The 26,222-nt window shown below is 39.3% G+C and overlaps 1 protein-coding gene across 4 annotated transcripts in view; it reads left to right on the forward strand.

The window, feature by feature from the left end:
- The window catches only part of LOC121066190 (probable acyl-CoA dehydrogenase 6), a 93,316-nt gene that overhangs the window by 47,190 nt on the left and 19,904 nt on the right, over positions 1-26,222 (forward strand). For 2 of the 4 annotated variants that reach the window (XR_005817564.1, XM_040549598.1), the window contains exons 3-6: positions 5,770-5,899; positions 13,998-14,104; positions 20,069-20,236; positions 25,948-26,121. Coding sequence is in view for 3 of the 4 variants with exons in the window: in XM_040549598.1 (XP_040405532.1) it covers positions 5,770-5,899; positions 13,998-14,104; positions 20,069-20,236; positions 25,948-26,121 (579 nt within the window). In the remaining variant the exon portion in view is untranslated. Of the gene's footprint in view, positions 1-1,139; positions 1,326-3,654; positions 3,733-5,769; positions 5,900-13,997; positions 14,105-20,068; positions 20,237-25,947; positions 26,122-26,222 lie in introns of those variants that run through there. The other 2 variants (XM_040549599.1, XM_040549600.1) reach the window with 2 other exon arrangements.

A 26,222-nucleotide genomic window follows, 5' to 3' on the forward strand; every position in this document is an offset into this window, starting at 1 on the left:
CAGTTAGTCTTGCTGCATGTCCATTTAGAAAATAAAGCAAGCTTATAAATTTGTGAGGGAGATCCTCATTAGCTTGTGCAGCAGCTGTCAAGCAGTGATTTAAAATCTATTGCTCTGGCTTTCCAAAGCAGTGTCCTAGACGGCTTTGTACCCTCTTTAAATGTGCTCACACCCCCTACCTAGGCCCAGGCCAGGCCAGCTAGGCCCAAGCCTGCTCAGTGGCTTGTTCTGTTTGCTTGTTAATATAAGGGGTTTCTTATATTTACACTCTGAGAAAATTTTCTACTGTATTTTCCAGTGTAGCTTTGTCTTATCTAAAACAGCAATAGACAGATCTGATCACCTTATCCATCTCAGTGAATATGGTTTCTGAATTGGCAGCAAGGACGACTTGCACATTAATGAGTGTTGTGGGAATACACAATTTGCAGTGTCAGTGGCTCAGGGGCTGTCCTGATGCTGCTAACCATGTGTGTTTGAAAAGGAATGAGCAGCCAGTCCATATCTTTTTTTTTTTTTTTCCTTTTCCAAGCAATATTGGATCACAAGACTAACATTACCAACTAAAACTTTAGCTCCCAAGTCCTTATCTGCCTTGGATTTTTTGGATAAACTAGTGAGCATCTGTGAGAGATCAAGTACTCTTTGTGGTAGATCACCAAACAAAATTGGAAAGCACCATAATCCGTCCTCCTTTAGGACAATTTTTTGATCAAACTGAGGGAGTTTGACCCATCTGACTAAGCTAATCTGCCAAGGGGAACTTTGCATCTGATACAAGGCTTTTTATTTGTTTCTTTATATGTTTTTTTTTTTTTTCCCCCATGGATTGATCCAGATGAAATAGTCAAAAAATGTGTGTGTTAATCTCAACAAAGCTGAAATGCATTCACAGTGTTTCTGTTACATGAAATAAGAGGTTTTATTCACTACACCCAGCAGAAGCAAATAAGGCTCAAAAAGTATCTTCCAGTCTTGGTCAGCCTAGAGTTTTCAGGATGGGTTCATGGGAAATTGAACACCATGCAGTGCACACCTTTGGCAATTCTTTAAATTACTTTTATGTAAAGAAGAGGAAGGGAATTACGGTAGGATTTATATACTGTCGTGTCTGATTACATTTGCAGTTGTGTAACCTCAGGGCTCTTCGTAGTATTCTGGAGTTGAAATTTTTGAACGATATTTGTGACAGGTGAGTAAGGTTTGAACACTTACGTTTTTCTTTTGTTGATTCAAAATCATAGGCTGTGATGAAAACTGGCAATTAACTCTGTCATCTTGGTGTCAGATGTAGGATTCTCTCAGACCTGTCTTCAGGATGGGAGGTTATTCATGTTTTATTTGTCTTTCTAGTCGCTAGAAATAAGAGCATGTGTTGTGTTTTTCTGGTGGTGGTGGTTGTTTGCACTGAGGTAGGTGGCAACAGTAGAAATAATACTGCATGATCCACTTTGGTATAGATACACCTTGTGTGAACTTTGGAACCTGTGTAAGCAAACAAATTATATTGGCAGTGAAGATCCAGCTACCCATATGACTGTACTGTGTTTTCATCCTTGCTTTTTCAGGCTTGCTCACATTCTTAAAACACTCTGAAGATTCCCCCCCCCCCCCCCCCCCCCCCCCGCCATTTCTCCTTGATTCAACTCACTTATAGATCCTTTTCACCTCAGGTACAGTCTAACTGGCAGCTACTAGGTGGGGTTCAGAAGCAATTTCCAAACAGAAACACTAGTAAGCTCTTACAAAATTTGGACTAGAGCCTTCAAGCCTGTTTCATCATTGAACAGAGTCATATTTGAACAGGGAGCTTGTAGCTGAACAAGGGACAAGAAACCTTTTGGTCTCCACAAAAATAAAATGATCATGTGGAAGTCCTCAGCTTCTCCTTTGCTTTTGTATGTCCTTTTTCTTAGACATTCTTCACCTTTTACTGCTTTCTCCGCTGATCTTCTCAGCAGTGTTTCTCTTTTCATGTGGTGCAGCTGAAGATCAGGTACTCCTGCTTTTTTACTTGTGTTTTTGGACATTATCTTTGTTGTCTGCCTACATTCATATGTATAGGTCCTGATACCCTAAATTATCAGATTTACTGGAAGAATGTATATCTGTATCATTTAAAAAACACATTTATTTAAACTCACTATTTTTTGGGCTCCCACTCCACTGGAAGTGTTACGATCTTCACAGTGTAGAAATAAACTGCTTGATATAAAATAAGGAGCTTTTTTTCCTCAGGTTAAAATAACGTGTGGTGATGGTTAGCAGAAGAGCACAAGGTAATATACAGACCATGGTGTGGTGGGTCCACTTTGGCCACCCAGCCACTGTCTCCTTCTCCCTCCTCAACAGGACAGAGGAGGAAACCCGAAGGAAAGGCTCATGTGTTGACAGGAGGACAGGGAGATCGCTCGCCAGTTACCACCATGGGTGAAGCAGACCTGGCTTGGGGAAAATTAGTCCAACTAATTGCCAGCTAAAAAGGATTTGTGTCGTGAGGAAAAAGAAGACAAACTGAAATAACACCTTTACCCCCCATCACTCCCTTTTTCCCTAGCTCAGCTCCAGTCCTTCATCCCAGCTCCTCTATGTCCTCCCCAGTCCCAGTCTGCTGCTCCTTCCTCCCTATACATCTCCCCTGCTCCAGTGCAGCTCCCTCCCATAGGCTGCAGTGCAGAATTTTTATTTGTGTGTTCACGTGTGCTTGCTTTGGGCTTTATAATTCAATTTCTTTGTGTAAGAACCTGAAATCAAACAATGGACAAGATAGCAGATGAATCTGATTAACAGCTGGAAGTTGTGCTATTGTCAGCAGAACAGCAACAATTTGAACATAGCGGAGCTGCCTTTTTCTACCTGTTTTGAATTAGACTTTGTGCTTGGCTTTGCTTTGCTTTGTTCTTTCAATATTTCTCACAAAATAAAAATGGAAATGTATCCAAACAATTCTCTCAATGTCACTCATCTCAATTTAAAGTTAAATGAAATATTTACCCTAGAAATGTTTTACATGTGAATATTTGCATATAACAAAAACAATCAAATCTGAAATTGGCTTGGTTCCTTTAACTGTTTTTCCACCAAAAATTATGTTGGGCATGCTGTTTGCTTTTCCAAATGAAAATTAGATCAACCTAGTAGCATTACACCATTGGGCAGATACTTGCAGGAGGCGTTTTGTTGATGGAAGTGGCAAACACAACCTTTCTGCACACCAACAGTACAAATCATGTTTACAGAATTAAACACTCTTTCTGTGAAATGTTCACTGGCATCACTTCAGGAGGTGGAAATGAGAACGGTCTGTTGGTTTTGTCTTGGTCTGAGGTGAATTTGTGCTGGAGGAAACTGGGTGCTGCTGGGCATCTCCGTGTTGGTGATCGTGGCATGGATATATGCCGACATTCGGGGTGGCAGGGATTGTGCCTGCCTTCCTTCCACAGCAGCTTCAAAAGTGGTGTTCCCCACAATCATCCATCAAACCACTTGCATTTCTCCATGAAACCCTTTTCTGCTTGGCTTCTGGAGCAGAACTAACGCAAAGTTCGGTGTTGCCTCCTCCACAGGGTTCCTACAGTTTGCTTCTGACTTCCTGCCTGTCTGCAGCTGTGGCTGTTTCTTGTGTTATCTATCCCCAGATTAAAAAGGATTTGGAGCGTGCACCATCTCTTTGCTAGGGCTTCCCCTTCCAGCTTCTCAGCATCTGAGGCTTTGTTCTCTTTCTTCTCTCTGGTAGGAAAATCCTTGAATATCATGACTTTGAGAACTGCTCTTTTACAGCATTTTGTTTTTAAAATGTACCACTTAGTAACTGCTCTCAAATGAGAGTAACTTAAGTCTATTATATCATTATTTATAATGAATTATGGTATAAACAAGGGATGTATGTACGGTGCACACTTGCACAAAGTGGTCCCCCTTAGGGTCGGTTGTGTGCGTAACATTCCTCTGGTGAAATTGTTCTGGGTAAATCATGAAACTAAAGTTTTGATTTGTGAATGTAATTAACAGACAGGAGTGCAAATGTTTGGTAGGCAAAACAAAAGACAAAATTAATAACAGCTGCAGTTTGGCAATAAAGAGACAGACTATTAAAAAAAAAAATCAAGTGGAAAGCATTTGTGCAGTACCAAAACTGAGGTTATCTGTTATTACTCTGATGCTTTTCCTGTTTGCTGAATGTTTTCATATTTAAAATGTAATTTATAACACCCAAGTTTTCCAGTCCACCCCTCATTTTCCAGTGCTGAGGGTAGTGCACAGTTACAAGTTTTCATGTAGTTTCAGGAGGAAACTACATTGGGATTATATATTATGCTAAAGATGTTCCCCTATTACTGTCGTTTGACTGTACTGCTTCAGCTTCCAGTAGGAATTTAAATGTTGTCTATGTCTTTAAGAAACATGTTTTATTTTCAGATAAAATTGTTGAAAAGTAGCCATTTTGTAATTCTGACAATCCAGACCATTTGGACAGACCTAAGGAGAAATGTTACTTGAAAACTAGACTTAGCACTTAGTCCATTCCATTTGTGCTTTCCCTTCTCTCTGTAGAAAAAAAAAAAAAAGCACAGACAGTCTCTGTGAGTTTAGGAAAAAGATGATAGAATACAAAACCCTCTGTTTTTATGCAGTGTGGTGTTTTGATTTATAATTAATGGTGTTTTTGGAAAATGTCAAAGGTCAGTAGAGGGGTGAGCTCAGATAGTGCTTGATGTGAGCAAGCGAGGACGGAAGATGGTCATCTGCCCCGTATTGGGTGTGGGGGTAAGGAGATTATATCTATTTATTTGACATTTTCTTAGCTGGTCTTCAAATGAGTAAAAAGATGAAAATGCTTCCTTATCTAACGTTATCTAATCACAACTACTCAGTCAACTAACGATGTCAAGCAGGAGGCTATTTCTCACCATATTTCCTCTGGAATAAAAACTATTTAATACTGTTAGAAATTACCTCATCCATCATAGAAACACAACACTTTTCTGTGTTTCGCTGTGTGGGGGTTTATCAGTGCTGGGCTTAGGAAGGAGGTGAAGAATAATATCCTCTTTAATTGAATTTGTGGAATGGAATGTAGGGAGGAAGAACGCCCTGGGCCCTGGGCCATCAACCTTGCGTTAATGAAAAAAGCTTTAATGACTGCGACGACCAGGTGCCAGGATATGAAGTATGCATAGTTGGTGTTGTGCTTCTGTCTAACGTTGATTTTTGAGCTACAGGGGCAACTTCACGTGTGGACACCATGTGCATGCGGTCTTGTTTGGTGCTGACTTGACCGCTCAGTGTGAGAAAGATGAGTTCCACTTGAGTGCTGTGAGGGATGAGAGCACACAGAGAGGGGTTATCATGGAGAAACAGAAGCACGTCTTACTTTGCGATGATTTGTTCATGTGTCCTTGCCGTTAGAAAGAGTGACTTTTCCTACTGATGCCATTCTGAGCAGCACTTTGCTTTTGTTGCTGTTTCTGGTAAAAGTAATGATGCTGCTTAACATGTCCGGGGTGACCTGATGTGCATATGGGTAATTAGAGCAGATGTAATTTTAAATTCAGGTTTTGTAAAGGGTAGCGTGATGTCACTTTTCTGAAATGAAAGCTGATAAAATCAAATATTTAAAAGTTAGCAGTAAAATTGCAGTTGGCAAATCCTTGCAGTAGCAATACTTTTTTTTCTTCTCACTTATGCCAGCTTATAACATCAGTGTGTTCATTTGGTTTTTTCCACCGAATATATAATATGCAAGTGATAGATGTGTTTTTTCCCCAGAATATGGCGGCATGGGCTTGGACTTCTCGTATAACATTGCAGTGGCGGAAGAGCTGGGAAGTATCCGCTGTGGAGGTATTCCTATGGCTATCGGGGTGCAAGCTGGCATGGCTACTCCTGCTCTAACAAGGTAATTTCCAGAATGTTTAGTTTAACCTAAACACCACACTTTGTGTGTTTAAGCCTAAAACCTGTCCTGACGTGTTTTAGAGTAGGAAAAACATTACTACACAGATTTACATTCTAGTTGCTAATCAGTAGTGCTTGAGAAAGAGACGTACTCTCTATCGGTTTCAAACAGGTTGATTTAAGGGAGAGAACGCACATTTTTTAATATTAGAATATTATGTAATAAAAAGCAAACCGCGTTTAATATTAAATGATGTGTTTCCAAACATAGAACTGCGGTGCCACAACCAATTAAAACAATCTTAATTCCAGAATCCCACTGTTCATGTTTGTGGCTTTTTTTTTCTTAGCCAGGTATTCCAGTGCAGTCATCCTCTAAGGCTGCATTTAGTTGTACTAATTAGGATGAGTCTAATTCTGTTTTATAATTTACTGGCTTTTTTTTGCAGCTTCTTAAGGTGCTCCTTGCCAACTTTGACTTTTCAGAAATAATGATCAGGATTGGTGTAAGACCTGCTAAAATTTTATCACATGTATCATGCTGCTTAAGTACTCCCATTCCAGGCAATTACTCATCTTTCTTTTTCTCATTTGCTTGCGTCAGTGTTCACCTTTTATGACTTGCTATCACTCAGGCTCCTACACCTTTTGAAGATGATTTTTCTTTTTCTTTTTTTCATTTTTTTCTTCTTTCCCTTAACAAAAGTGGCAGTTAACAGCTTCTCCGTCTTCATCTAGTAGCTTCACAGACATTCTGCACCAGAACAGCAGCTTGCAAAACTAGAGGGAGGTGACACACTGGTCCAGCAGTTTGTCCCTGGGACATGGGTACACCTAAAAACTCTGGAAGGTGGTGGTGGGGATTACATTCAGATAAAGGAGATGAAGTCAGAAATTTTTCTGCACAAAACAGGTATACAAGAGGGGAGTATTTGCACAGAAGAGCATTTTAGTGTTTGTTGTGTTTGTTTGTTTGTTATCATTCTGAATGAAAATGTCTGTAAATCCAACTGTAGAGCCTGGAATTCGGACTCCATCCCCATTACATCCACCCGTCCATCCATTCTTGTTCTGGCTATGTGTGACTTTGGAGGTCTCAGCCATGGGAAATCTTCCTAATGGTTTTCTTCTCCTTTGTGTAATGCACTAAAATCGTACTGAAAGCATGGAGATCATTTTGTCTGTTGCAACAGTAGCTTATTTATAGTCCAAGAGAGAATAAAACTAGTATTTTAAAAGATCTCCAAGAATACTATCTTGCCTCCATGATAGCCTTTTATTCCCAGGGTTTTAAAAAAATCTGTGGGTAAACAAAGACAAAATTTTATTCCATTGCAGGAATTTTTGGTCTTATGCTGCTCGGTTCTGCTTCAGTAAAGCAATGAAACTATGTACAGTTGTGTTAGTAAAATACTAAAGAGGATGCTCTCAGAAAGTGAATGTGAAAATGTTATTAACATGATGAAATTTGTAACTGAATTGCCATCTGTGTTAGCAAACTCACCATTTCCTCCACCATTAAGTCAGTGTAGTCCTACTGTAAGACGTAAAAGTGAAAGTTGGTATTAAAAAGAGAATGCTGGCTGCTACAGGAAGTTTTGCACTGGTGCAGCTTCACTTCATGCAGTATAGGGAGAGGGCTAACTGCTTTCCCTGGGTGAATCATTTAAATTGCGTTCACCACCTGGATGGTTTCTTTAAAGCTATCTCTGTACTTTGGTGGTCCCAAACAAGTTTGAAGAGTTAATCCAAATTTTGCATCTTAACTAAGCATCGTGATACATGATGCATTAATGATGCATCAAGTAAATAGTAATACAGGAATCAAATATCATCCCCTATAAAGCTTTAAAATGAAGTCTGAAGCCCTTTGGTGGCTTTCCTAAATTTGGGTTTTATTCAGCTTTCATCAAGTACGTACGAGTGCACCTGGGAGCTGACTCAGTGAATGTGATGTGTCAGGAAGATACACTGCTGACATAAATTACAGATGTTTCCTCAATTAGGTATATAGACAGTGCAGTAGTTTGAATGGATGGATGCACGTATGCATATGCACACACACATACAACTCTTTACATTTTCAAACTTTAGAAAAATAAAGTCTTAAAATATCAAAAGTTAGGATGCTTCCTGATGCTATTCCTTCTACTTCCATGGGTTTCTTGCTCCAGTGAGAGGCTGTTGCAAAGCTTAGTTTGCAAAGATCTTTGAGATATTCAGTTAAATGAGAAGTACATTGTAGTAACAGTTTTAATGATATAAACTACAAAGAGCGTAGTGATTTAGAAAATGTTGCTCATGTCTGTTTGCCTGTTCACGGTCATACCCCCTTTCACTTCATTTCTCATGTGTTTTTTTTCTGACAACCTTCAGAAAGTTAAATGCATGGTCATACTTGGAAGCAACCCTGAAGATTTTGATTTATATGCACTTCTATTGTGCAGACAAATACAGGGGAAAATAGTTGTGCTTTGCTGAAAGATGCCCAGACTGCTCCATTTTTTTTTCCAGATTCCTCTAAGTGAAGCAGTAGCACTTGTAAATTTGAGAACAAAATGCAAAATATTCTGTCAACAGTGAGCTGACCTATGATGTGTCTGGTTCTGAACATAACTCTCTGTCAGATCTTTCAAATGCATTCCAGATATAATACCGTGCTTGCTTTCATGCTTACAAGTACAGTGGAGAAAGCAGCTCTCAGCTCAGGCAGTGAATGAAATACATTTTCCTGTGCTTTTAAACAGACCCGTAGTGATCCCTAGTGATACCAGATCAGCATAAAGACCTTTCATCTCACCAGTAGGCATTAAACTTTGCTTGATTTTTCTTTCTTTTTATTTATTGGAAGACACTAAGAATAGCGATGATAGTTTGATGAAGTGCTTTTCTATTTCGTCAGCTTATTCATTGCAGATTCTTTCTCCATGCTGAACAGTGTCATATCTGAGAATTTATATATATATATTTATATATATATATAAATAAGATTTTACTGTCTCTTTTCCTGTTTGCTGTAAGGGAGACAAGTTGCAGCTGATGATCAGAACAGCAGCTTTGAAAAGCAGGATCATCCACTTAATCAGCTGGGAAAACAGTGAAAATCAGAAGAGGTGATTTGAGAGCCATGGGCATAGTGTAAAGGGAACAGTTTTGTGCTCCTTCAGAAATAGTGTCACCTGTCTCTCATTTGGTACTTAATCTGTCAGCATGCCACTTCTTGTCCTGAGCTGTAATGAAGACTGTTTCAGGTGAATTGAGTAGAAACAAATAAAGGTTCGGTTAGCTGAGGAGCCTGAAAGAGGAGATCTGAATTATTTGTACCACCCACACTTGTTCTCTGTTTTTCCATGTCTTTTTTCCAGTGCCCTTCTGGGTGCAGCACTGTAAGCAAATTCCTTCCGTCTCTGGAGCTGGCGTGGGCCAGAAGCTGCGTGCCCATAGCTGTGCCTGCACTGATAGGCCTGGTGGAAAATCAGAAGTTGTCCACACTTGGGCTCAAACGTGGTGAAAGAGCTTCTGGGCCTAGCCTGGCCAGATCAATTCAGGCACAGTGGGGCAGTATCAAGCAGCTGCTTCTGAGCTAATTGTTCTCAAAACAGCTTCACGCTGGTACTGTACCTTTGAGGGTTCTCCAGCTCCTTGTGATGGCCTGGCCGTGCTGTCTGGTGGGCAACCTTGAGGTCTCCAGAGCTGGTGTGGGGGCACCACATGGTAGCCCTTAAAAACAGCATTGTCTGAAAAGGATGATCTTAAATTTGGCTCCCGTTTTACAATACCTGCACTTCAGTGCAAAACGTGTTCTTAAATAAATAGAAGATTGACGTAATTGTTCTTAACCAGAACCCTTCAGGTAGTCAAGAGGGACTTCTCATCTGTATTCTTTGCTGTGCCACAAACTGAGCGATTTATTTCATAAAATCTTCAAATAACTGAAGTTTAAAGGCTTGATAAAAACGGGGAGCCGGAACACTTTGCTTCCTGCTTTTTTTTCTTCTGATGTCTTTCACAAAAAGTAAATAAGTTTTTCTAAATGTGGTATTTTAAAACTTGCGTGTCTTTTTACCTTGACGGAAATAGGGACTCACAGAGAGAAAGCTGATTGCAGTGTGGATTCTTTTAAAGCGAGGTTATGCAAATTACTGATCGTAAGGAAGCTTCCATGCTACCCAAGGGTGCTTGCTGCTGTTCGTGAAGCGTTTTTTTGCCATGCCTTTAAGAAGAATTTCTTCCCTTTTGTTTTCTCTCTTTTTTTTTTTTTTTTTCCGTGTACACTGAGGACCCAGAGTGCTGCTAAGCTGGGACTAGACCTCAAATGGTAGGATGCCTGTGCAGGATTACCCTGAAGCAAAAGCATTCCACATGGCTGATGTCTACTGCATTATTAATAGTTTGAATCTGGGGGCACAACAGAAGGGGAATTGGGACAAATTCACCTCTTGCTAGTATGTAAGAAGGAAAGAGATGGTAGGCAAGAGTGAATCCCTTCTTTGGGTAAAGGAAATCATCTTTATATTCCTGGGAAGTCCATGAGCAAATTGATGTGTTGTCTTTGATATACTGTAGAACATTGCATACGTCATCTGAAAACTTTCTTTGGTAAGTAGTTTTTTTAAAGTTGCTGCACTGTCAAGGTCTGGCTTCAGCCCTTTTGCACTGATGTGCATCAGGATCAGTGTTTTCTCTCACAGCTGTTCTTGAAATGAGCATTTAGAAAACCTCTAGTCTTTAGGGATAGTATTATATTCCCTTTTAAGTGGTCCAGAGGCCCAGATGAGATTTAGGAGTAGGCTATATTTCTTGAATATGTTAGCTCCAGTGCAAGAAAGCCTGAGTTGATCGAATGCTGAGAGCAGTATTAGAACTGCCTGCAGTTGCTCATATTCGAAATTTCAATTATCACTTAATAGTGTATCATATAATGTCAGTTCCGCTCAGAACCTCCCTTACTAATTTAATTAATTCACTTCAGCTCAGCATTTTTCTCTCAGAAGCATAGGAAACAAAAGTGAGTAAGATCTGTAGTTTTAACAAGATGATTATCAGCCCAATTATGTCAGAAAAGTGATGTGCAGTAGACATACTTTCATTCATATTCATATTTTCATTCAATGTAGCAATATAACCTGTCAGAAACCATATTTTTATATGTATTTGAGATTAATAGAACTGACTGCTGTTTTCTAATTGGCAGAGCACTTAAACAAAACTATGTGGATCAAGGAAATGTTCTTACATCTGTATTTCACCATAATTTTTTAACCTTTTACCTGCAATATACAAGGTTGTATATCACCGTCATTTTTGTGTCTGTATTCATCACATTCCACCAATGTAGCTTACCAAGCAAGAGCAGGAGCAAGAAAGGATGGACCACTCCCATGCAGCTCTTAGTTTCACCCATGGGACTTCTCTTTTACCCAACATCGGCAAGGAGCTCTAGTTTATTGACTGTAGACTCTGACTATAGATTCTGTGTGTGCTTATCTATAGGCATGCACATTCATGAAAATGTATTTTAGAGGGATGCTAAGGCTGCAGAGTTAATGACGTGGGAACCTATGCTTTGGGATATGGCCCAGAACATAAAGCAGACATAATCTGGTCTATCTTGAGCCAGAGCAAGGTCTCATTGCAAACAGTGTCATCTAATGCTGGAGCTATTACACTGGAAAGAAGTGGGTATTGCGTTTATGCAAACGTGATATCTTTCTGGGATGTGTTTAAAAAGGGTAGAATTGTGCAGAAACAACATATTTCTAATGCAGAAGCTAGCCATTTGCTGGGCTGCACATCCTTCATGCAAAGCGTGAGCTTCTGAAGATAGCATTGCCAGATTATTATTTTTTTAATTGCAAAATAAGTTCTCCAGCCTCATTTTTGGGAAGAGCTGAACTGTTTTCTGGAACTTAAAACAAGCAAACAAAGATATCAAACGCAAAACATTATTCTGAGGAAAGTTCCTGTCATGAAACTCCTCTGTTGAAATAACTAAAGTCTGGCAAAGGTTTAGGCATCTGTAAGCGTTGCCAGAAATCCCTAATAGGCAATGCTGCTGGCTCCTCTCAGAATCTGTTTTTTTCTTGTTGTGCCTCTTTTTTTTTTTTTTTAATGTGTGTGGTCTAAGGAGCGTTCAGCTGGCTGTACTTGATCATGTCCTAAGGAAAAAAAAATACACTGCATAGCAGACCAGGGGACTTTTTCCCAGTATGCTTGGAGAAGGAGGAGTAAACACTCCAATCTTGCTTCTTATATTTATTTGGGATTGCAGCTCTGATTGTTATCAGCAGGGACAGGGCGAGGAGCTGAGTTCCCTGTGTGCACAAAGTGAATGTGTCTGACAGCTCCCACGCCAGTCTCTGGCCTTCTCATGTTCTTTGGCTGTTTTGTGGCAGAGTGAAAGCAGAGAGAAAGGGTCAGCCTTAGGTAAAGTGGCATTGCTCCTTTGGAAGTAGGGTGACAGTATTTTAACAAGAGAGCCCAGCTAACTGCAGCCTGCTCAGGCAGCTGGTGAGCCTAAGGAGATTAGTGGAAATGCTGAGCTGAGAAACCTCTTAGAGGGGACTGAGGAGAAACTTTACTTTAATGGATTTCTGCTCATAGAATATAGGTCTCGCAACACAAGGACTTCTTCTTGCTGGGACAGGAGAGGTTCAAGAACAAGACCATGAACTCACCATTCAAGCTGCAAGACCAAACCAGTAGAAGTAGATTAAGAAAAAATCAACCATGAAACGAGATGGAGCACACTTTAAATGGGCACAGGCAGCTAAACTTTAGGAAAAAAATCTTGTTTGGGGAAGGAATCACTGTTGCTGGGAGCCTTATTAATAAATAAAACCCTGTTACACAGTAGCCCTCAAGCTCCTTTGCTGGCATCCCTCTGGGGAGGAGGGACATCCCTGGGGGAGAGCAGGCTGACCCTCAGCAGCCTTTTCTGCCTCTTGGAGGGGAAAGGACAAAGGGAAGACAGGCGTTGCTTCTCTAACGGTGTGATAGAACTGTCTTTTTGCAGACAGTTTACCCTTGCTCTTCCTCCCCGTCAAAGGGTGCCCTCCGGTCCCCAGGGGAGCTTTTGGTACCCCTGGCATCTCATCAAAGAAATAGCAGTCCTCAAAGCAACTGCTGCTTTTCTGAGGCCTGTGGCATGTCGAAGAGAAGTCTGGTCCTCTTTGTCTGGGGAGTGCTGTGGCCTGCGTGTGCTAGGCAAGCAGCTGGTGGCCCTGAGCATTGGCTTTAGGTGTTTTAAAAGTGGGCGTTCATTAGTGATGATTAAATTAGGTTCCTCTGGGTAAAGGTTTTATCAAATACACCTAGCATTCCTTTTCCATCTGCTGGCAGATTTGGCTAGGAAAGGCCACTGTTTTGACAAGAAACGCTGTAGTTTTCAATTTCTCACTCCTTTTGAAACTGACTGGAATCATAGTCTAAATAAAATGTGCATAGCACATATTAATTAATAATAAGTCCAAGTGTCTTTTTTTTGTTGTAAAATGTCATCAACAGATTGCTGTTTCCTTTTTTATTTTGGTGGGGACTACAAGAATGGCTGTGAGGAAGCAACAATACATTTGACTGTATTACTTAAATGCAGATGTGGGATATAAATATAATGAACAGATATTTGCAGAGGGTGGCTATCACACGTCATAACTTTTCAGCCACCACTAAAACCAAGCAAAGAGATGGTGCAAAAGTTAGAAGATAGCAGAGAGGAGATCCTCCATCCTGGCTGGCTGCAGGCCAGCACGGGAGCATTGTGATTCCTGTAGGGCGTACGTTTGTTTAGATCTGATAGCTCATAAAGTAGCAGTCGTAAAAATTTGATTGAGGACATCTGAACCACACATTTCTCTGGGAGTAAGATGCTGGAATACTTGGAAAAGCCTTGATTAAAATGACTGTGGCTGCACTTCCAGTGACGACTTTGATTCACGGCTTTAGACAAAGTCTTTTCTGTCTTTGGCTTCAGGATAGATTTCACCTAGTCATGGACAAATTGATCACTGTCTGGGTAGAACAAAACTCATACGTATCTTGTAAAAGAACTTTATCTTCAAAAGCTTTTAATATTCTATCTTTTCATTATATTGCTGCAGGTTTGGTTCTGATGAGTTGAGAAAACAGTTCCTCACACCAACTATAGCTGGGGATTTTGTGGCTTGCTTGGGAATCAGTGAAGCTGGAGCTGGGTCAGATGTTGCAAGTAAGTTAACCTAGCAAATTGCCAATTTTAGACAGTCTGGCATTTTAATGGAAAGAATCTGGTTTCACTGACCCTTCCCCTTGCCACTAGCGCACATAAGAAATACAAAGGGCAGCCTGGCATCGTGAAGGCAAAGAAGTAATATTTCAGGAGCAATAACACATACATCTGATGCCTCCAAAAGCAATCAAACTGAATGTGTTTTTCAGTGAATACGTAGACATAATGTCAGTGAGTAAATAGATATGGGCTGAGCACAGCAGATTAATGTGCAGCTGTCAAGCTGACCCTAGATTTCTCCTAATGTTTTCATCCTTCTGCTTCTGTTACCTCCCCTGTTCTGACTGAGCTCACCACTTGGCAGGGCGCACTCCTGCACCTCCTGTAGTTGCACAGCCACCATCAGTTGTGCAAACCTGTAGACGTATGTGATATGGTGTGTGGCCTGTTCAAATGTACAAAACTTGCACTTCCTTAAAACAGATGTCCTCACTGAATGTGGACAAATTGCAGAGCAAGTCCCTTCTGAAAATGAGGGCATCACACTTTTGCAATAAGTTCCTCCTGCTCATTCTTACCTCACCTCAGCCCCTTCAGTCATTTCTGCGCAGCGAAAATGTCTCTGAATTGGCAATTATTTTATGTAGAGCTAACGAAGAATTTGCCATGTCGAATGTATGAGTTTAGTTATTTAGATAATTTGCATGAAATTATTTTTCTTGTTTCAGTACAAGAATGTTTAAAAACATGGACAAATGAAACTACCATTCTGAAGTGCCTGAGGCAGTAGTTAATTTGAACAGCTGAATTTACAACAGATTTTGTAGTAAAAGATGTCTCATCTAACTGTGGATTGTGGGCATCGAGGTAAAAGAAAATGACAAGAAACCACTTCAGAGGTTTTGTTGTTTGGAAGCAGGATGGCTAAGCTGAACACACCATGTGCTTACAAATTATAGACACGTCTTCTTCCTGCAGACAAAATCACTGAGTGATCAACAAAACTGATTCCTATGTCCATTTCCTCGATCAAACTCATGTTTCTTTCTCAAGACAAATAGATAATTATTCAGTATTAGACCAGAGGTGCAGCAAGCACTTTTCAAGGGAGTTAGTGGCGATAATGAAATAAAGGGACTAAATCTTCTTGCACGATCCAGTATCATTTTCCTTTCTAGTTAACTGATTTTGTTCATAAGAAAATTCCATCATTTTTATAGGTTTGTTTTCCATTAAAGTAATCTGAAGTTTGAGGTTTTCTGATGTAGGAAACACAACATCATTTATTTGAGCTAATGTCTCTCTAGTTTAATTACCTGATTATCAAAACTTTCCAAATATGATTGTAATTTTTGGATGTAGTGTTTCAGATAATAAGTAACATAAATATTCTTTCAGTTGCATGTTGCTTATCATCTAGCTTAATTGGCATGACACACTTGGATTAATACAGTTAAAGAAAAATTTGGAATGGACTAGGATTTATCTGATGAACTCAGATTGTCAGTGCCACAGTGAGACAGACTGCAGGATGAAAAGATGATGCTTTTTAGCTGTCATGGAACATCTGATCCTTGGTATAAATCCAGAAACCAGCATGCAGTGCTTCTAAAGGGTAACTAAATGGGCCACTTAGGCCTGAGGAGCACTAGCTTATCTTCTCACTAGCACTGCTTTGCATGTCTCAAGGATCATCATCTCCAGGCAGCCTAGTTTTAAACTATGTAAAACTATGCTTTAAACCATGTAAAACTGTACTTGTTATTCTCTTTGGTTTCTCATGTTGTTATTGGGATGTTTGTCTCCCTTAGATAAGAAAAAAGAAAGTAGCACTAAAGTAAAGCGACTGTTCACACATGAAGCTTGGTGACATGCTCCTGTGCTGGGAGCTGGTGTACTTTAAACTGAAGAATGGCATAGAGTAGGCATCTGTCGCAGTTTCTTCTTCCAGGTCCAAAATTACTGAAACTAGTGAAAACACAGAAGAAAAAGATTTTTCTCTACATGAGAATCAAAAGGTACCTGCAGTTAATTTTTTCAAAATTCAACAGAATAAAAAGGACTGTGTATTATACTCTTACATAAATTTCAAGTCAATTTAAAGGACCAACTGCCTGCTTTCAAATGTAGTCATTGTATTGTGTACATAGTATTGACAACATACAACAAAACTAGCACAAAGCTTGAAAAGCAGAACAGTACAGAACAGTCAGGGTAGGAAGTCTTTACTCTGATTTCAGGGTTCATGGTACCACAAAGCATAAACATGCATCAGTTCTTTGTCTCTTTTTATCTCACCGTTATTCCTTAATTTATATGATGTTTTGCTGATAATCTTTGCAGGATATGTTAGAGCACATCATGGAAGAGACTTTGTCTGTGTTTGAGTTAAGTCTTGCAGACACCTGCACCAAGTAATCTCTTTCATGTCTGCCTCTTCAACATAGATATCTTGCCCCGTTTCCTCTCAGTGGAATTCAGTGTTCCAGCTTTTCTGAGTTTAGGTCATCTTTCTTGAGCATGAAAAGCCAGAATTGTACATGGTGTCTGTAATGCCACAAATGCTTTTCCAGCTCTAATAGAAATACTACCCTCTGATATATTCTGTTACACAGCAATTTTCTGGCTTGTGAACTGTGATTAACTATGCAGATCATATTCATTACTGGTTTTCTACTGAGATATTTTAAGATGCAGCAGTAATTCTTATTACTTGTGCCTAAGTGCTTGTACTTGCCGTGTTGACTTTGAAAACTCACGATCGTTCCTTTCTTTCTGCCCGATACCTCAGTTGTCTGTGTTGGTGAAGTCTCCCAGGTTTGTGATACCAACAAATTTTGTTGGTGTATTACTGCTCTTCTTCTAAAGATCATTAAAGGAAACATGCAAGAGGTTTCATCCAAAGGCTGATATCCAAGCTCCAGTAGTGCCCTCCCTGCACGTCAGCACTTCCTCCTTTAATGCAACCTGATGTAATTTCCCCTTTGCCTATTTCCTTACCCACATTTCCACTTTTGTCCTAATTTTCAGCTTTACATAAAATCTAACTCATAGTTGCCTAATAACATAATATTTTAGTTTGCTTGGGTCCAACAGGACCTGTTTTCTTTTCCAATTTTCTCTAGAAAATCCACTTTCATAATAATTGTATCAGGTAGGTTTGAAATAAGGTGTCACCTGTAAATTGAATTCTCTTTTGTTTCCAAGTGTATTCTGAGGCTGTGAAGATTACTATGACCAACGACATCTGTTTTCACTTATTTTAATTTTGTACAGTCCTTTCTGTAGATGTCTTCCTTTGTCAGCTACATTGGGAATCTCTTTGTAATTGCATGCAAAATATTTCTTTAGTTTTGAGGCATCCTCAGCATGCCTCATGCTATTTCTCATTCTCTTTTTCTTTTGTAGCTGAAATCTTTTTGTTTACTGCCTTAATCTTTTTGGATTTTGTTGTTTTTCATCTGCAAGATTTATCTCAGTTTGACCTATGGCAGTTCTTACCTTCTGACCTCCAAACTGTGGCTTACTTTGATGATTAATCTCCTTACTTTCCTGTTTTTTGAAGCAATTATTCATTCAGTTAGACTTGAAGCTATTATGTTCAAGTTTTTTTCCCCCTTTTTTTTTCTGTGCTGATGATGTAAATTCCAGATATATATTTTCATTTTTGACATAAAGAGTATGTGTTGCCTATCTGTGATAACAAGTTTGACCTTCAGAGTTGAAGCCAACCTTGCCTTTTGTCAAATCTATTTAGATGTATGGCTAGAGTCAACAGCACACTGGAGAAGAAAACTTGATTCTCAAATATCGTGTGATTTGAATGGTGAAATAACTAGCTCTGGTTGCTTATTTGGCACTAGCTGCTTCATATGCCTTTCAATGATGTCAAATACCTTGTTGTCTTTCCTAGAAGGGACCCACACAGCATACTTTGTAAGCTCTTGAGATATAGACACCACAAGACCAGTGATGTGGGCCTGCCAAAAATGAGTTATGGAGCACCCCCTCTGGGAAATGTAGACTTTTTCTGGGGCCATGCTCCATCAGGGAGAATAATTATAGTCAAATATGACAAAGGATCTTAATAGCCATATCACTGAGACTGAGTCCACTTGACTTTAGTAAATTTTTAAGTAAGTTTTCAAAGCCTGTCATATTTTATATTTAAAACTTACTTATTGACTTGGTCGTCTTTCCTTAATTAAGGTTGAAGATACTAAATTCTTCATAAGTTGATTTTAAATAGTCATTTTTCAAGTACTTGAAGCCAACTGTCAACCATCACACTTGAGAATACTTGAACATTCCCATTAGTAAGGCATTTGTTCTTTAATCTGTATTTGGAAAGTTAGTCTCTTGTGACGCCATGCTTGCAAATACTGTTTATATTTGTGATTGCATTGTAGTACTCAACGTTCGTCTGCAGGCCTTCCAGGCAACCTCAATTTAATCTTTTTAGTAGCTGTACCATAACAAAAGGATGTGTGATGTAAATCACTATGTGTGCTACCACCCTTTTACGCTAGTCGTGCCATGTTTCTTATTCCTGCTCTTTTGTGTCCTTCGCGTATTGTTTAGTCTCCATGTATATGACTGTCCAGAGTCTATGTCATGTATTAACAGCATCAGTACTTCGGATTCCTTCACTTTGTTGGCCTTCATTATTATTCAGATTCCACGTCAAGTCCTTTGGACAGATTTGGCATAGCCCTTTCATTAAATGAATAGCGAGATTGCTGCTGGTTTTATTCACATTGGTACTCTCTCTCGCTGTTCATCATTACACTCTTGTAAGTTCATTTATCTATAGCTATATCTGCGAATTCCTTCTCTTACACTATCACACAATTTTCTCCCACCATTTTTTCCCATTTCTTCACTAACAAATCTTTCATCCATGCTGACCTCATCCACAGGTAGCCACTAGGTTTATCCTGCAAATGAAGATCAGGCTTGTGGTTTTGATTTGTTTTGAGTTTACAGCCTCTGGAAAGAAGGTTCATGTGCAGATTGAGGTGGGTGTGTATGAAGGTATAACCAGCTGACTTAATTGTGGTTGCCCACTCCACTTTGTGTCTGACTTCTACCCTTCAAGTCTGCTGCCTCCCTCAGTAGGTGGTCTGTAATGCACTTTATAGTCATTAGATTTACAAGTGCTATTGGGGGTGTGCTTGGGTTCTTTCATACCATCACCAGCTTAAAGCTAGATTTCTGTTAGAGAGCCTTCTTAGCTGGGGTTTCAGTGGAAGAAATTCAGTTTCAGGGGGGAGAAGCCAGCTCTTTGGAAATTCTGCTGGAGTGTAAGTAGTAACTAATGATTCATTCCTGCTGTCTGTTGCATCCAGGGCTGCTTGCAGTGATGTGAACACTCATGGATGAAAATAGCATTGGGTTTTTTATGCCATGGGGTAGAAGTAGCAGGTGTTTAGAACTCCTTAATTTTAAACTTTGCCTTCTAAAAGCTTACTATCTTTGAATTTATTACGCCATTCTGACCTACAGCATGCAGGAAGTGCACGTATATATATCCTTATGCATACACAGATATTGAGGCTTGTGTTTGTTTAAGTTGGGTCTCTGAAATTAATGGCCTCCTCGGTGACTAACGTACACAGTGACAGAAATGCGTAATAGATCACCTCAGACTGAAGTATTTCTGGCCTGAGTTTTTGGCGACCAAATTTACTTACAGAGAGCTTTCTGCTTTCATCCACTGGGATGAAGACTCCACCTAAAGGAGGGTGAGAGAAGTGGTCTGTTTCCCCTGGCTTGTCTTCAAAGAGTGTTGTCCAGGTGGGTCTGTCTTTTCCAGCCTGGAAGGCTTAGAGGGCTTGGTGGAGGGCACAAAGTGAAGGGGGTGAGTGTTGACAGTCTGCGAGCAAGGGAGTGACTCATCCAGTCATGTAGGGACCAGCTTATCCTTCCTTCACAAGAATAACCATTTCCTATGTTTTGAAATAGATATCAAGACAACAGCTGTGAAGAAAGGCGATGAGTATGTCATAAATGGTGGTAAGATGTGGACGACATCTGGGTGCCAAGCGGACTGGATGTGCCTGCTGGCAAATACGAGTGAAGGACCTCCTCATCGAAATAAATCTCTCATATGTCTGCCAATGAATCTACATGGTAATAACAAAGAACTTTTTTTCTTCTAATTTGGTTTTGTTGGTGTTTTTGTGTGTGCGTGATACAAGAAGGTAAGGTGTTTAAGATAGAAGACTACACCCATAAATGCTCTTCTGAATTAAATGTTTCATTGTCATACTAAGTTGATTCTGAAATGCATTTGTACCCACACTTCCACGAAAAAAAAGTAGGGGAAAAAAGCAAATGAGAAGGAAATTGAACATTTCACAGACTTCAGTTTGGGATTCCCAAGACATTTTATGTGGAGAGTTATTTTTCCCCAAAATAAATTTAGAAAACCTTTTCAGAGACATTCGCATGGGAGTATTTCATAACCTTCTGTGAGAATGAATCAACAAGTTAAATCACTGCCAAGGACAAAATTAATGCCTTAAATAAATAATTAAAAATAGAGCCATTTTTTTTTAATTACAACATCCAGTGTCTTTTAGTTTTGAAGAAGTTCCACAAAACTTTTATTTTGGTTTTCTGTCCAGAAAAGGCTTGAAGTTCCAAATAGTCCTCAAAACAAATAACATATTATTAAATTTCCATAGATCTTTGCTACATATGAACGATATGTAAAGTGTTCTCAAATTATATTTCCCAAATAGTTTTAAACTGTAGTTTGGGTGAAGACAGTGAAGAAATACATCCTGACCTAAGAGGTACAAGTTTCAGTGTCCACATGGGGTCTGTTCCTGAGTAGTCTGCAGATGCTGTGGCAGTATTTTATTGTATGCATAAAGGACATCATTAAAAGAGGATAAAGTTAAGGTTATGTTGACAGAAACATTTTTACAGTGAATTTTCTGGCTATTGAAATTTAATTTTGAATAGCTTTAACACCTTTGAAAGGTTTTAAACCTTTTTGGCTTCCAACATTCTTGAAAAACACAAAATAAATGAGGGTATCCCTAACTGCATTAATTGAGTTTTCTAATTTCTAGAAAATAGTCTTTCTCTTTTAAAAAGATCTAGTGATTCTTAGGAAGTTCTAATCTTTAAACTGGCATGATAAATATGATGATGGGTGACAAGAAAATATTAAAACGTGTGGCATTTTTGTTCATTCAATTTGGAGTATATTTTGCATGAAATACATGTCACTATCAGCATTTAACATGTAGGGAAGTCACCATGGCAGTGAAGTGAATGTCTATGTGTTTACTTCAGTGTTCAGACTGAGAACAAAATCTCAGGTCTCCAGTGTTGCAAAAGAGTGATTAGAGCACCTTAGAACTTATTACAAGTGAATTTGAATATGGAGTAAGTCAAGGAAGGAAGCAAGGTGCTTTGGGAATTAAGCTAGTGGGTTGTGAGGTTCTAAACAACTGCTCATGCAAAACCGGCTTTGAATGGAAGTTCACAGAAGACTCAACTGATTCACCTGTTGACTTTGGCCAATAAGTGATGAATGAATGTGGTAATTCAGAGCCAAAATCTCCCAGAATTTCCTGATGACCTTACTTATCAGTCATCTGCATAAAGTTTTCCTTGTGTTTTTTTTTTCATGAAAAAAGTCAGAGTGCAAATGCAATACTGCTTCTCTGAAGTCGGTTTTCCAGAAGTACCAAAGCAGCCAACCCACTATTACAGGTGGATCAAATATTCACAAATTAACTCAGAGGTTTTCAGATACTTTGCTAATTCAACAAAGACGTGAATCATTGTAGCTTTATGGGGGGTTATTGTTAGGCCACACAACCTATACACAAGCCTGCTTTACCTGTGGTAGATATATTTTGAGGAGAAAAATTCCCTGAGTCACCTGAAATTGATGTACAGACATGTAGAAGTCTTCCTAGAAATATAAATTGCAGTCCTCCAAGTGTACATGCTTTCATTCTTCTGTGTGATAGATATAGATATGGACCTCTGGAAGGGTCATTGTACCCTGACTGGTGGCCTTTTGAAGTATTGAGATGGCTGATTGCGCTCGGTGGGTGGGATTTCACATCAGAAATGAAATTTTTCAGGGAAACAAGGAGGAAAAATATGAAAAAGGCTGCCATTTGACACAGATGTGAGCAGGAAGCTCAAGCTGCTATGTTACATCCTAAGGATGTGTATCTGCCAAAGACCACACTCTTTACAGGGCAGCAGACCAAGACTGTACAGGAAGTGTCTAGAGGACATCGCAGAAGGATGCACTATCAAGCATCTATAGGTGTAGGGATGTCAAAACTCAAGAACAAGTGCAGTGGAGAAGGCATGTGTTATGTCTGACTAACTGCTGCAGTCTCCAGGCTGTGTGGCAGGGCGTGGAAGAGATCCGTGGTGCAGTGGTAACTCATTCCTTGCTAGCAGCTGGGAGGTGATGGGGGTCCAGTGTTTTTCACAAAAACCTAATTGTTTCATACTTGCAGAAAGTGAGGTAAGGAAAAAAATGACAAGTATGAAATGAATTATTAGCTTCAACAACCAGTAATTATTAGAGATATAAAGTGGGATTTGCTTCTTCTAATTTTAGGTTTGTGCAGGGTCTACTCTGGGTTGAAGAAAATCATGGCCTTGATTTGACAAACACTTCTGAATACCTCTCTTATAAAGGGAATTTTGATAACTGTGGTTAGGTAGGTGTAGACTCCTCGTACTAATGATGTCTTAAAAAAAAAAAAGTCAATTTCTCATGTGATGAAAGAGAATCTAGCACAGTATAAAGTGTCTGTGCGTAAGATATATAGACAAATGGCTTGCAGCGCCAATCTGGGACATAGTTGTGCACTGGTTTGTCCTGTGAGTCGTGAGATAGTACTTGGATAAATTGCAAAGAGGAGATAATAAAGAGAAGATAATCCAGGGAAGGAGAAAGAACATGTTTCTCAAGTTGCAATTTAAAATGTGTCTCTTTCCACACGTAATGGCACTAAATGGTGGCAGGAGAGAGTGACTCCCTTTCCCCCAAGATAGAATAAAGGAACTAAAAAGAGATTGTCAGAAGTTCTGGAGGAGTGGGAGAAAGTGAAAAATCAAGGACACCTGGGAAGAACTGCCCATGAAGAGATAGAGTAATCTGTCTCAGTGATATTGGCAGAAGTAGTACAAATGGCTCTGCTAGAGTGATTTTAGTAAGACGGGCACTTGGCCTTGCTAGATTGAGATATGTGTGTTATTAGATAGCTTGTCATTTATTTAATGCAGACAAAGTCTGGGAATTATTTGGGCAAATGATTTCTACTGCTACTGATAATTTTAAGTATATAGTACCCCTTCTGAAGAGAATTAAAATAATTAAATGAAGTAAAGGAAGATTTTGATGTCCGTATCTTAGAGAGATGATTATGTATCAGTGTCTTCAAAAAAAGAGAGAATGCAAAGCATAGCATATGCTAGTAACAGACACTACGTGAGACTGATGGAGATCGGCCTCTTTCTGAATGAGAAAAAAGAATCTCAGAGCAAGTGAAACTGGTAAGGCTCAACAAAGGAGGAATACTGCTAGATTCAGGAAACTTGAACACACCACCCAATCTGTAAGAAGTATGGATGGAAGTCTTTAACATGTTTAGCAACTCTAACCAGACCTGTAAGAGCTTCTTCAGCAGTTGTTACCTTACGTGAGCCTGGGGAAGCACTCAGTAGGACTCATTTAGCAATACAAAGAACTGCAGTAGTTGCACTTCATCTAGCAGAGTCCTTAGTTAACATCCCAGTAGCAAAAGCAGAAAGTGCATCTTCACATGGGCAAGGAGCAATGATTACATAAAAGACAGCTGGAAGCAGACCAAAGACATGATCTCTGAAACTCTCAAAGAAACCAAGCAGTGATATTCCAACAGGAAGAGATGTTCCAGAAATCATTTGGGCCTGTAGATAGTTTCAGTGTGTGTTTGTTTAACTCTGATTTTAATACAGAAACAAACCACAAATGCTTTTCTGGCATGACTGAGTGCAAATTGCTGGATAGTTTTCAATCCAAAAGTCAAGGATTTTTATACAGATGTTCCAGTTTTCTTCCTCCATTGAACAACTATCAAAGGAAATATTCGTAACACATTATCTGTTTATAGATTGGCCGATGGAGTAGTCTTGAGTGGAAGGTCTGGAAGTCGATGTGGATATTCTTCTGAGAGCAGACTTGGCATTTGGGAATAGTGTCAGTATTTCATCTCTGCTTTGCTGAGAGATGAAACTTTCCATAATCTTATTCAGTGCTGCCAGAGAGGATGAATTTGAAGGAAATGACTGCAAACTCCTTCTGCCTCCAAAACCAAAGTAATTTTCACATGGCTGAAGGCCTCCTGTCACCAGGAGCTTGAGAGGCCTGTTTTAATTCAGAAAGAGGTGTGGAAGCCAAGGAAGTACAGAGAGGGACCACAACATTTTGTGCAGTGACCAACTCTTATTAAGCTGTGTTAGAGAGTAGTATAGGATAGTAAAAAATAGAATGAAGAGGAAAAAAAATACCAGAATCCCACTCTGTCACAAAATTGGTTAGAATACCACGTCTGTGTATAGCAGAATGTTTGCTTTTCTGTCAAACCCATAGAAACTTTGAAAAAAGTTTCTTAGAAAAATTTAGAAAATTAGAAAAAAAAAAAAAAAACTTAGAAAATGTGGAGGATGTTTCTTCTACCCGTGTTGACTTGGCAGATGTAATTGGCATGTTTTGCACAAGTCCTCATACCTACCTGTTGGCCTCAGTTTACCTCTGAAGCATTCTTGATTTCCATGCAGAATTTTCATGTGTTAAACCCAGAAAAACAAGGAGATAAAGGCTGAAGACTTAAAGGGAAATAACACAAAAATCACTGATGTCTGTCTAATTCTTATGGCACAGCGGTAATCCGTGCTTGCATCTAAATAATAACAAGGAAGAACTTGTGGGGAAAAAAATCTCTCTGGGAAATAAAACAGGAAGGATTCCTTCCTGGTGTGATTACATAGCTGAAGTGGCCAAACCTGAAGCAGTTTTGAGATCTGGATAGAGATTGCAACAGGATTTCCCTACAGGAATCAGATTCATCTCCAACAGACAGCTGCACATTGGGTCAGAGTCTATGCTGTATAGGGAAGTCAGTGGGAAAGCATACCCTCTTCACAAGGATGTCAACATAAAAACTTCAAGGAATGAATCACGATCCTTATAAACCCTTCTGTGACTGTTTAAATGCACTAAATAGTCTTTGTATGCCATCATAAAATACGTAGTTTTAACAAAATTTTGAGTTGATACAGAATTGTTGGATGCTTGTATTTATAAATTTGAGTCTAACCTTTTTATTACTAGGAGAGAGTGATAAGATTTGATTATAAACCCTTTCTTCTACAGGTACCAGAAGAGATCAGAATGGGTTAGAAAGGGAAGGATAAATGTGGAAGAAAGAGAAGGAAGAGAATTTCCATGAGTAGAAATTCTCTAGTTGCAGCTTAACATATAATTCTGTTTTCTGCCATTATTAAACATTTATTTACTGTTTCACTGTAGTGCAGGCACTCAGCAAATACTGCTAAATTGAATTCCAACACTTTATTATAGTGCACTAAAAATCAAACATAAGCAAATAAATATTGTGTTTTTTCCAGACGTACATGAAGTAAGATTATTACTACTAGTAAACAATTAATATTTGGGAACATAAGGAAAATTAAGACCTTTAAAATTGCAATGTCTGATTTTCTAGTCAAATAAAGTGGAGAAAATTCTTAAAAATGGGATGAGCCAACTTTATTATTAAATTCCAGATTAATATCATGTTTTTCTTCAGGCATTCACATTGCTAAAAAGATAGACAAACTGGGCATGAGGTCATCGGACACAGCTCAGATCTTTTTTGAAGACGTAAGAGTCCCCTGCAAAAACCTCATCGGTGAGGAGGGAATGGGTTTTACATATCAGATGTTGCAATTCCAAGAAGAGCGGCTGTGGGGAGTAGCCACTGGTAAGTCATCGTTCGTGTTGCTGGGGCCTGGCAGGAGCACAGGGGTCACCCTTACTGCATGACTAATAGCACTTTCCTTTTATTGTAAACTATGACCTCTT

This window comes from Cygnus olor, chromosome 2, assembly GCF_009769625.2.
Source record: "Cygnus olor isolate bCygOlo1 chromosome 2, bCygOlo1.pri.v2, whole genome shotgun sequence".
NCBI classification, from domain to species: domain Eukaryota; kingdom Metazoa; phylum Chordata; class Aves; order Anseriformes; family Anatidae; genus Cygnus; species Cygnus olor.